Consider the following 12,292-nt stretch of genomic DNA (forward strand, 5'->3'; position numbering starts at 1 on the left):
CCCTGGCACCATGGGATCTCTGCAAAATATTTTGGAAATGCAGAGGGTGGCCAAAGGCGGGCAGGGCCGTGGGAGTTGTTGTGTGCCTGTGGAGTAACCGGGCTGCCACATGAGCGCGGTGGTGCCGGGCAGCCGCTGGCCTCCATCTCCCTCTGCTCTCTAACATGTTGGTGCAGAGGTTACAGCTACCTCCAGGCCACAATGCACCACACACCCTTTTTTTTTTAATTAAGAGGCTTCTTAAGACAGCTTAGTGTAGTGCACACTGACCCATCCTTCCTGCTCTCCTTCCCTCCCCTCTCTGCTCACGGTTTGTGGAAGATGCAAACACCGCAGGCAAGTGAGAGCACCTTAATTATGCTGTGAGGGAAGGGCCTGGCACACCTCTGTCTAGCAAACAGCAAGTGCAGAATAAAACCCTGCCTTTTAGCCCCTGATTAGCTCGGGCTTTGCAGTGTCCAAGTCAGTCTCTGCAGCCCATTGGAGAGGACCTTGTCTAAACCCCTGTGTCCTTGCCCAGAGCACCCGTCCGGCGTGGCACTGATGAATGGCAGCGGCCCACATGACAGCCTCAAGGGCGAGAAGGATGCCAAGCAGAATGGCCACGAGGAGGCTGACCCGGGAGAAGATGGGAACGACCAGGAGGTCATCGTCATACAGGACACGGGATTTACTGTCAAGATCTGTGCACCAGGGATAGAGCCCTTTTCCCTGCAGGTACCTGCCCTCGCCAGCTGGGGAAGGGAACAGAGGTGGTGGGGAGTATTTGAGCCAGATCCTTTCAGCCAGGCAGGCAGGGAAGGAGGCAGTGCCTGGGAAGGCCCCTGTTAACCCTCACAGTCTGGACAGTACCTTTAGGCAGCTCACAGCTCCATGACCTCTCTATCTTCTGACCAGGACTAGGTGGGGAAGGAGGCAGCAAAGGATGGAGGGTGCAGGAATCTGCCTGGCCAGTGCCTTGACAGAAATGAAGGAAGAAGAGATGTGAGCAAGAGGCTTGCCTAGCCCAGGCCTCCCTGGGCCTTGCAAGGACAGGGAGGGTGTTTTATTCTGGATCCCAGATGTGGAGCATGGGGAAGGAGAACTCACTGTGCTGTAGCTCTTTGTCCATCACAGAGTGGCTTGGCTGTGGAGCTAAGCACAGGGAAATTGGCCTTCCCACTTCTGGGCTGTTCTAAAGCAGTGTTGTGAAAACATGATTTCTGGGCCTGAGTGAGGAAGGGAAAGTCCCTTGCTTGCTCAGCAGTTATGACATGATGCTGCTTCAGGCCAGCCTGGGTTTGGTACAGGGACAGGTGCTAACACAGCTCAGGGAGCTCAAGCCTGAAGACCAGGGGAATGATGCAGTCTCCACTTCCCTCTGCATGGAGAGCCCTGCCTCATGTCTTGTGGACAGTGACGTGCTGCCACATCGGGATGGGCTCTGATGGGCCTGGTTCATAGTCCCATTTAGCTTGATACTTCACCAAAAACTATCTGAATTAAGTGTCTTAATGTTGGGGAGAGGCATCTGGAATCTAAATCCAGTGGGAAGTTCTTATCTCTCCAAGACTGGCAGAGAGTGCAGCAAAATCCCATCCCCTGTGGAAATAGCTGCGTCTCAGACTGGCTTTTTGTCTCCTTTAAATCCCCCTGGCTGTTAGTTTTAATAGGCTAATAACAGCAGGCCACGTTGTTTACAGCAGCTTATGTAAACTACCCCGAGTCCTCTGGGTTTTCCAGCAGTGTCAGTGGTGCTGGAGCAGAGCAGGGAGGTGGGGGAGCAGCCCTGGTGCTCAGGGTGGCTCTGGCCTCCCCTGAGCCGTGTGGAGGTGTGGCACTGGCACAGGCACACACCACCCAGGGGGAGGAGGAGCTGGGCTGTTTTCCATGTGCAGCATTCAAGGTCTCACCACTAATCTGGTGTGAATGGATAAGGAAAGAACCCCACTTCCCCCACCACCTTCTGTTCCTTCAGTGCCCTCTGTCACCTCTGTCCCATGCCAAGTGCTTGGTGCAGTGCCTAGCTGTTACATCTCTGGCTGTTGGCCCAGTGAGGTGGAACTCAGGTGGCTGACCCTGCCAGAGATGACACTGCCCTCCCAGCAGGAGCAGAAGTGATCTTCCTGGGAAGGGAGGTAGAATCTGCCTTTCCAAGCCTGGAGGGAGAGGTCTGAGAGGTTTTTGGTATTGCAGCTGAGGGGCAAAGTTTGGCAAGAGCACGTAGGAGGGTAAACAATAATTGTCTGTGTTCTTACCTTCTTAAGGTTTCTCCTCAAGAGATGGTGCAAGAAATCCATCAAGTTTTGATGGACCGGGAGGATACCTGCCATCGGACCTGCTTCTCCCTGCAGCTGGATGGCAACGTCCTGGATAACTTTGCTGAGCTGAAGACAATTGAAGGACTGCAGGAGGGCTCACTGCTGAAAGTGGTGGAAGGCAAGTTCCTTCAGACTTGGGAAGGGAACGAGTGAGGGTTTTCTTAGGGAGTGCTTTTGGCCACCTGTCAGCTCTTTCCTCTGGTTCCATTTTGAGACCTGTGTGCCAAAGGAGTAAGCAACTGTCTTAATTCCAGTTTCTTTCCTCACTTTGGTCATCAGAGCCATATACAGTGCGAGAAGCCAGGATACACGTGCGCCACATTCGGGACCTTCTGAAGAGTCTTGACCCATCAGATGCTTTCAATGGTGTGGACTGTAACTCATTGTCCTTCCTGAGTGTCTTCACTGAAGGAGACCTGGGAGGTATGGGTCAAAAAGACTTCTCTCGTGTGGTCAGTGATTTTATTCCCTGACTCCTTGCTTAGTTAAATACACAGTAACAATCAGCTCTCCTGTGTAATTTAGAAGTGCAGAGAATACTTGGAGTTCTTCTGCATCCCTCTTTGAATGATGACTGGGGGAGGGAATGCTGCACTTTTCAGAAATGACTTTGTCTCTGTCCATTCTAGACAGTGGAAAACGGAAGAAGAAAGGTACCGAAATGGAACAAATTGACTGCACCCCTCCTGAACATATCCTGCCAGGTAGCAAAGAGAGGCCCCTGTGTGCCCTTCAGCCCCAGAACAGAGACTGGAAGGTAGAGTTCTCCTGTGTCAAACAGCCGCTGGCATATTCCTCACAGCAAACTGGTGGTCAGGGATTGAAAGCTGAGCTGAAGTGGACTTTGGGATTTGCTCTGCTTGGTGCTTAACAAGTGCTGGGGTAGCACTGCCTAGCCAAAGGAATAAAGTCCAGCAGCTGGTGTGCAAAACACCGGACATGGAGTCTGGACATCTGCAGAGTGTGGAAGGGCCGGGCTTGCTGGGATGGGTGGCAAAGAAGGGAAAGCAGCATTCCTCTGCAAAGTCCTGGAGACAGGATCTGCAGGTCACTGCAGATTGCCCTTAGCTTTCCCATGCCCTCCCACTCAGATTCTGGTTTAGAAGCTGCCATTTGAAAACAAGTAAAGCAGGAAATCCATACCCTGGGCAGCCCAAAGGCCCAGGGTGTCTGCTTTCACCCATGTCTCATGGTGTGAAAGGCAAACTAGTGGACTGCAGAGGGCTCAGGAAGCTGTGCTCAGGAGACCAGGTGCGTTTGTAAACTCTGTTTCTGGAATGGAGCAAGGGCAGCAGGTAAAAGGGATCTGGCATGTACCTTGAGTGACTCTAACTCAAAGAAATTAATTCCTGCTGACAGGAGTTGCTTGTGTTGTGTTCTGCTGTAGCCTTTGCAGTGCCTAAAGGTATTGACGATGAGTGGCTGGAACCCTCCACCCGGGAACCGGAAGATGCATGGGGACCTCATGTATTTGTACGTCATCACGGTGGAGGACCGGCACGTCAGCATCACTGCCTCCACTCGGGGATTTTACTTGAATCAGTGAGTAACTGAGATTCTTCCTGTCCTGCCCTGCAGCAGCCAACTGGAAAGCAACTCATAAACAAACAGTTGTGACTTTTTTTTTTTTTTTCCTGTGGCAGAAACAGCCTATTTTAATTCACTGCTCACATGGGCTTGTGGGAGTTGCTGTACTGGATTGGGCTGTTCAGTTATGCCTGGTACCATTTCTCCACAGTGGCTAAATGCCTCGTGCTTTAGGGAAAGTTTAAACATCTCATAGTGTCATCAGCTATTTAGAGCATTTTGAGTTGGGAGGAAATTCCTTCCTGACTATTGCAACTATCTCATTTTGCCCTGAAGCAAAAGCACAGCCTGTCAGAACTCCCTGAGCTGGGTGCAGATTTGACTACAAATAATTTCTTTTTTTGTTTTTCTGATGGTAACTTTGAGAGGCTGTTGTGGCTCTGCCTGTTGGAGCGGCTGTGCTGAGGGGTTCCTTTGTTAAGTAAAGGCACCTCTGGTGCATTTGGGAAGTCCTGTGAAATCAGTCCTTCCCAGCTATCAAAATAGAAGCCTCTCTTGATCCTGGGGATGGCTGAAAAACGATCAGGCCCAGGTACAGGGTTACTGGCTATTTCATGTGGGGAGATGGGATAAGGTCCTTGCTGCCCATCTGCCTCTTTGTCCCATGGTCTCTGTCCCACAGGCAAGGGCACATGGTGCAGCCTTTGATACTGTGCATGTCTGAAGAGCTCTCAGTCATGTTCCACGTTCCTAGGGCGTGGAAAGTTTCAGGTATGACAATGGCTTTTGACTGTTTCTTTTATTTTCTCTTGCAGGTCTACTGCATACAACTTCAATCCCAAACCTGCAAACCCTAGTTTTCTCAGTCATTCCTTGGTGGAACTACTTAACCAGATCAGCCCTACCTTCAAAAAAAACTTCTCCGCTCTGCAGAAAAAACGGTAGCAGTGCTTCTTCCTCTCTAGTTCCTTGAGCAGCCCAGTGTGAAGTTGGGGAGGCTCAGCTGGTTCTGGGGAGCTGGATGCCACTGGTGCAGGGATTGCAGTGCCTGCTTCTCTGAGCTTGTGTAGTGGTGGGTGGTTTGGACAAGCAGTGGAAGCTGCAGGGACCACAGAGAACCTGACTGAACGACAGAGCAGCACCCTAAGGATCTCCCTGATCCACAGAAGAGACTGAGGCATAAATATCAGTGAAAGTAACACAAGAGGGCTTTGTGTAGGCTTACAGTGGCAAGAGGTTGGTTATTTTAAACATGTCTGTGCATGTTAATATTTTGTAATTTCCTCTAGCTCCTATAATAATAACACAACAATAAGGCATTGTTTGATTCTCCTGTCCTTGCTGCAGGGACCATTTTTTCTGCTCCAGGACAGTGGGTCCTGTGCAAAAGCCTGTCATTCTTCAGAGCCACTTAATTAACCACCTCGGCTCAGCAGGATGTGGATTGATGGGCACATTGTGTGGCTTTTGGGAGCTCTACTCCTGCTTCATTAAGGAGATGAAAGTGACACTGGACGAGAGCTGAAATAAGCAGGGGCCTCCAGCCACCACTGTGACTATCTGGCCATTTAAAAATGGCTGTAGTGTGTTGCTTCTTGGGGCAGAAGTACCTACAGATGAGCCCCCAGCCCCTGCTGAGAGCAGACAGATTACACGAGAGACCTTTGGCAGTGCTTGGGTTTCCACTGCGCACCGCTGTTGCATGGTGACCTGTAGGGACCAGTGTGAATGCACAGGGAAAATTCTCTTGGAATAGAAAAGATTCTTCCTTTATAGATGTGTAATGGTTGTTTCTCCCAACCTAGGGTTCAGAGACACCCCTTTGAGAGGATAGCCACTCCTTTCCAAGTGTACAGCTGGACGGCCCCGCAAGCAGAGCACGCCATGGACTGTGTCCGGGCAGAGGACGCCTACACCTCCAGGCTGGGCTACGAGGAGCACATACCTGGACAGGTACTGGTCTTGCTTTGCCGGATGACACTGGCAAGAGTTTTGCTGCCAGCTGTGCCAGGAAAAAGTTAACTTCCAAAAAGTAACCTCTGTTATTTGTGGGAGGGTTTTGGTCATCAAAGTAAAACTTGCAGGAGTCCTTGTTCTTCACAGGGCCCTTGACTACAGGGGCTGTGCTGCTCAGGCTTCAGCTCCATGAGCACAGAAGTGACTGAGAGGAGCAGCTTCTGCTCAGATGCTTATAAATTCTATGTCCCTTCTCTGAAGAGTGCCACTGTGCAGGAGGCAGACCACTCCCTCATGCCAGTCAGGCCTGGAATGGCTCTTGTGTCTCTGAGCAAGCTGCTCCAAATGCTTCGGCTGCAGCTTTCTAGCACTAAGTGGTGCAGGGCAGCAATGCCCAGTCGTGGGCAGCATGTGCCTGCAGTGTGCCCACAGCACTGGCTAATGACACCTGCATCATGCTGCCCCTTCAGTGCCCCTGCACTGGCTGGGCTGATGCAAGATCTGTCCCAAACTGCTGTTGAATAAAGTCCGCTCTCAAGGTTTGTTCATTCCTGCTGCTAAGTCACTTCCTCTGAGCCCCACAGCAGCCTGAATTCTTGCCCCTTCCTCTCCCTTCTCTCCCAAAATGCCTTGTGAAGCAGGAATGCTGCCTTGCCAGCCCCTTCCCACACAATGCATTGCATCCCACAAGGCTTTTCCTCCCTCTTTCAGACCAGAGACTGGAATGAGGAGCTGCAGACCACACGGGAACTTCCACGCAAGAACCTCCCTGAGAGGCTGCTGAGAGAACGAGCCATTTTCAAGGTAACTTTGGGATATGCAGGCAGCTCCTCACACAGCCCCTTCTTTGCTGCCTGTGTTCTGGCTCCTGGGACTTGTATTGAAGCCACTAGCCAGGTTCACAGCAGTAAAAGCCAGTGACCTGCCTGTCTGCTGAATGGCTATTGCGAGGAGAGGAGCAAAGGAAAAATTTGCAGGGAGCTTTGAGAGCATGGGAGCCCATCCTGACCCTGCTTTCTCTCCATGTGCCTCCAGGTTCACAGTGACTTCACTGCAGCAGCAACACGAGGTGCGATGGCTGTCATTGATGGCAATGTCATGGCCATCAACCCCAGTGAGGAGACCAAGATGCAGATGTTCATCTGGAACAACATTTTCTTCAGCCTGGGCTTTGACGTCCGTGACCACTACAAGGACTTTGGTGGAGACGTTGCTGCTTACGTGGCTCCTACCAATGATCTCAATGGTGTGCGGACCTACAATGCCGTGGATGTGGAAGGGCTGTACACGCTGGGGACTGTCGTGGTGGATTACAGAGGGTACAGGGTGACAGCTCAGTCTATTATCCCTGGCATCTTGGAGCGGGAGCAGGAACAGAGTGTCATCTATGGGTCAATAGACTTTGGCAAGACAGTGGTGTCACACCCCAAGTACCTGGAGCTGCTGGAGAAGACCAGCAGGCCGCTGAAGATCCAGAAGCACAAAGTTCTCAACGACAAGAATGAGGAGGTGGAGCTGTGCTCCTCAGTAGAGTGCAAAGGCATTATTGGCAACGATGGGCGTCACTACATCCTGGACCTGCTACGCACTTTCCCTCCAGATCTAAACTTCCTGCCTGTTGAAGGGGAGGAGATGCCAGAGGAATGTAAGAAAATGGGGTTCCCCAAGCAGCACAGACACAAGCTTTGCTGTCTCCGCCAAGAGCTTGTTGATGCCTTTGTAGAACACAGGTGAGCAGAGCTCCCCCCTTCCTGCACCTGCATCTGGTCATGGTTCAAGTCAGGACCTTGCTGCACTGTCCCTGGGAACATCCCAGCAGAGCTCCCATTAGTGAGCAGCTAATTGCCCTATTGCTTGGCTGTGTAAATGCAGTTATAGGAACTTAATTAACAAGAGGTGAAAACAGAAGAGATTTGGACAGGGAGCCAGGGAAAGAGATGGTTTGAGTTTTAGTGTCCAAGCATCTAGAAGTTCTTTCTCTGCAGGTGTCCTTTCCACTTGATGGCTAGGGAACGGGAAAGATTTATGCTTCTTTTTAAGGCTTTCCCAATATCCTGAAAGTTGCGTTTGTTTCTAGAGGCTGGAAAAAATCCTGTGGGCACTGCTGTAGGCGTGTTTGTGGTAGGATGTGTTTGGGTCACTTGGTGCTGGTGAGGCAGGGGAGCTCAGGGAGTGGGACGTGTTCCAGACGTGTGGTGCTCTGGGATTCTGCTGTGCTGAACTGCCCTTTCCCTTTGCTGCAGGTATCTCTTATTCATGAAGCTGGCTGCACTGCAGCTGATGCAGCAGAAAGCCAACAAGCAGGAGAGCTCAGCTGCGCTGGAAAATGGTGCCTCTGCAGAGAATGGCGCCGCAGAGAGTGAGAGGCCTGAGTCCGAGGATGGCAAAATGGACGACAGCGTGACTGGGCTCGATCAGGTGAAGGAGCTCGCGGAGACCATCGCGTCTGATGATGGAACAGGTATTTCATCCTCAGCACCAGTCCCTGGTGGGCTGGCACTGGTGGGAGCTGCGGCAGGCTGGGGGTGGTTGGGGTGATTGGTGGTGGTTAAAGAGGACAAGCACTGGCTGCCTGTCAGTGTTGCCTGGCCTCTGTTAGAGCTCCTCACACCCTGATGAATGACTCGCCCCTGCAGGCAGGGGGACTGAGGTGTCTGAACCCAGCAAGGCCACCAGCCCCTCCACTCTTCCCTGGGAGCAAGAGCCTGGCCTGGGCTGTGGAGTGCAGGGGAGGGCTGGTGCCAGGCAGGAGGCCTGCAGTGCACAGGCACCTTTGGGAGCCCCAGGCTAGGATGTCTGAGTGCATGTGCGGTGGAGGTGGGGATATCCATGGGGATTTCGGGTTATCTTATGTGCTCTTATTCAGACTTTGCAGCCATTCTCCTTTACAATTTATTGTTTTTATAATGTATTTCTTCAGAATGTGCCATCATTTTTAGTAACAAAACTTAATTTAATAGCTAGGTCTGTCATCTCCTGATCTCCACATTCATTTGTATTCTGTTTTTCTTCCTGCTCCAGTGGATCCCAAAAGCAGAGAAGTGATTCGGAATGCTTGCAAGGCTGTAGGCTCCATTAGTGACACATCATTTGATATTCGGTTTAACCCAGATATTTTCTCACCAGGTACGTGTACCCAGAGCTGGGACCAGCCCTTCAGAGGGTGGCTGTGTCCAGCCAGCTGCAGCAAACGCTGTGCTGTAGCCAACAGTGTTGCTGGTTTTGTTTGGCTGGGCAGGGTGCAGGGCCCTCTGTGAAGCATGGAGATGCAGAAGAGAGGAAGCAGCAATGGATTGCAGTGCTGGAGCTGCCAAGGGCAGCCAAGGGGAGTGTCTTCCACCCCCAGGGGAGGGCTGTGGGTTGCTGCCAAGAATCCTCCTGTGATTCTCCAGCATCCCAGCTGTGAGACCACGTGAAAAGAAGCAGAGGGAGGGAAAAAACCAAATTTGATCCTCATGTAGTAGTTTACACAAAAAATAACGCTTGTAGTTGAACAACTGATGTTGGGACCTCAGTGAAGGGCTGGGTTTGTTTTAGTAACATTTCAGTGAGCAGTCACAGTGTCCTTTCACATGCACACATCAGGCACAGGCATGAATTTCCATTACTTGGAGCCGTATTTTTTATTGGGAAATTGAGAAGCTCCCAGAGTGTTTCTTGGGTTGAATACTGGGGCAGTGTGCAGGCACATTGCAGGAGAAGGGCCAAACCATTGAGTTTGAGCAGCCCAGCCACTGCCTGAACAAAGCAGCCAATGCTCTTCCCATCAAAACCTTTATAGTTTGAGATAGGTTTTTGAAGCATCCAGCATTCCAGGGTGACAGTTACATTTCTGTGAGTTGCTGTGGTTGATGTTTTTCTCTTTTCCTCTCCCAGGTGTTCGCTTCCCAGAGTCGAGTAAAGAGGAGGTGCAGGATCAGAAGCAGCTGCTGAAGGATGCTGCTGCGTTCCTGCTGTCCTGCCAGATCCCAGGCTTGGTAAGGAACCCAGAGCCAGTGGTGGTGCTGCCCTCAGAACCTGGCTGCTCTGAGCAAGCAGTGGCCCTGGTGATCTCTGGGACAGCCGCTTTACCTGAGCAGCTGCAGGCTCTGGCACTGCTGGGGGACAACAGCATGAGCATTGCGTGCAAGGCACAAGGGGTTTTCCTTTTCCCATCTTACATCATGGCACAATTTTCTCACCTCAATCCAACAAAAAATTTTTGGCACTGGTAATTAAAGCTATTGCTAAGAGTTTGGGACAATAGAGACCACATAAGCCCTCCTCCCTAGCCCTAGGCATCCTTCACAGCTTATTGTTTTAGCTGACCCTGGCTGTGACTCAGTCAGTGACTAATAATTTGAAGTGAACTGGGAAATTATTTTAACTAATAGCAGTCATTAAAAACTCCTTCTGTAAGTCTTAGGCATTTTGGATGTTACCCATGCTCCTGGCCACGCAAGAAATCCCAGTTTCTCCCTTCTTGCGATGCTTGCTGAATTGATGGCTAATGCAGCTGTCAGAGCAGGCACTGGAACTGGCAGGAGAGAACTCATGAGCTCTACTCCAAGAGGTCCAGGAGTTGTTGGTTTTGTGTTACAAGAGGGTTTTCCTTATTGGAAAGTTTCTTCTGAACTCTAAATCCACTAATTCTGTAGTCAGCACAGCCTTCAGAACCAGCTATTCAGTCTTTATACAAAAAAGCAGGTGAGTCAGTCAGAAAAGGGCTTGGTGATTGTTGATTACGAGGTAGTTGATACTCCAATATATAAACCCAAGACACTGCACAGGCCTGTGTGAGAGCAGGTTGCAGACCAGCTGCTGTAGCAGGTAGTCCTGTGCATATCAGAGAGGAGCTGGTGTTACTCCATGACGTGAATTAAACAACTGTTTATCAGCACTGCAGCACAACTTAACATGCAAGTGCCATTTGTCCTTATCAGCTATGTGTGCACAGCTCCACGTACTCTTTGAATTGGAAATGGCATTTAGTGATTGTGAGGCCCTTAAAGAAGGGTCAGCCTGCTAGTTGCACAGGTAGGAGTTGTTTTACCTCTGAGAGAACTGGCTACTGCAGGTGTCCCCCCTGCCCGTGTTACCATGGTGGCCCCTGGTGTTACAGCAGGTGTTACCCACCAAAAGAGTCTTGTTTGGGCTCAGTGCCTGCTTTCAGGGCAGCCCTCAGCCCCAGGTAAGGAGGTGTCTGCAGTGACATTGGGGAATGCCTGTCCTGCCTCCTGGTGTGGGTTTTTTAAAACGGGAGTTCTTTCCTCCGTGTTTGTCCTCAGTAACCACAGTCTGTACGTACCCTGCAGGTGAAGGACTGCCTGGATCACACGGTGCTCCCGATGGATGGGGCGACCTTGGCTGAGGCCATGCACCAGAGGGGCATCAACATGCGTTATCTGGGCAAAGTGATCAACTTCATCACCAAGACCCCTGGCCACGCACAGCTGGATCACATCTTTGTAAGCATCAGGCTTAACATCAGACAGTTCAAACCACTCTGGCATCATTTGTCCCAAGGAGATTCCCACTTTGCCAGTTGTTCTCTCTGTGTAAAAATAAACAGCTTCCAGAACAGGGAAGGAGGGAGGAGGACGTGTAAGTGGTGTCTGTGGAGGATTTTTCCCAAATCCTTAATGGATTTTATAATGTTAGGAAGTGTGACTTTTTTTTGGGGTAGAGAATTGCTTCAGGGATTCCCAAATGTAATAGTGAGTAACACAGTTGGATTTTCAGCCATGCATTTTTTAAGCCTCTGAGACACATCTGGGCTTTGGCTCAAACTCTGAAGTGTTGTGAGCGTGGCTGCCCAGGAGCAGGCAGAGGCTGGGCTGTAGCAGCCCCTGAAGCACTGCTGGAGCTGTGCTGAGCTGCACCCGTGGCTTGTGGGCACAGAGGTACCAGGGGCTCCTCACTGCCTTCAGGAGGGCTGTCAAATGCTTTTACAGTTCTGTGCTGCAGGGAGAATAGCGTATCTTCTGCAGATCTTGCTAAAAGACCATTTCAAAAGCCCAGTGTATTTTTCCATATTCTTGCCAATTCACTCGGTCTGTTCTTTATTCCTTTGGGTAGAAAATTGGAATCAGTGAATTGATCACTCGATCAGCCAAACACATCTTCAAGACGTACCTCCAGGTATGACCTGCAATCTGACCTCTTGCCTCGTATGTCCTCCCTAATGACTTTTTTCCACAAACAGAGCTGTTTGGGGTTCTCCTCTCATTAGGCAGTTCCTGGGAGTTGCATGGCAACAAGAAGTACAAGCTCATTAGCAGTGAAATAGGTACAGGCCTGTATGTAAGGGAAAACAAGTTCCCACTTGAAGAAAGCTTTCCCAGAGAGCAATCATTCATGCTTTTCCTCCCCAGATCCTCACTCATTATGTTGGAGGCTTTTAAAAGTGAAATCACAGCTTGTTTTCTTTGTAATACTTTTTCCTCTTAAACAGTGTTGCTTTTCCCCTTCTAAGAAGCCTTTTTAATTGGTTCAACGCTACATATCCTTGTAGGTGTTCACACACAGCC

General features: G+C 50.5%; 1 protein-coding gene across 2 annotated transcripts in view; it reads left to right on the plus strand.

Moving 5' to 3' along the window:
* The window catches only part of CLUH (clustered mitochondria homolog), a 32,534-nt gene that overhangs the window by 10,575 nt on the left and 9,667 nt on the right, over positions 1-12,292 (plus strand). For both annotated transcript variants that reach the window (XM_084219313.1, XM_084219312.1), the window contains exons 2-15: positions 521-717; positions 2,247-2,418; positions 2,580-2,723; positions 2,930-3,057; positions 3,688-3,842; positions 4,643-4,768; positions 5,633-5,780; positions 6,495-6,587; positions 6,819-7,513; positions 8,027-8,244; positions 8,805-8,909; positions 9,660-9,760; positions 11,078-11,230; positions 11,841-11,903. In XM_084219313.1, the coding sequence (XP_084075439.1) occupies positions 521-717; positions 2,247-2,418; positions 2,580-2,723; positions 2,930-3,057; positions 3,688-3,842; positions 4,643-4,768; positions 5,633-5,780; positions 6,495-6,587; positions 6,819-7,513; positions 8,027-8,244; positions 8,805-8,909; positions 9,660-9,760; positions 11,078-11,230; positions 11,841-11,903 (2,498 nt within the window). The remainder of the gene's footprint in view (positions 1-520; positions 718-2,246; positions 2,419-2,579; positions 2,724-2,929; positions 3,058-3,687; positions 3,843-4,642; positions 4,769-5,632; positions 5,781-6,494; positions 6,588-6,818; positions 7,514-8,026; positions 8,245-8,804; positions 8,910-9,659; positions 9,761-11,077; positions 11,231-11,840; positions 11,904-12,292) is intronic.

The sequence above is a fragment of the Fringilla coelebs genome (assembly GCF_963513975.1).
Source record: "Fringilla coelebs genome assembly, chromosome: 20".
Lineage (NCBI taxonomy): Eukaryota > Metazoa > Chordata > Aves > Passeriformes > Fringillidae > Fringilla > Fringilla coelebs.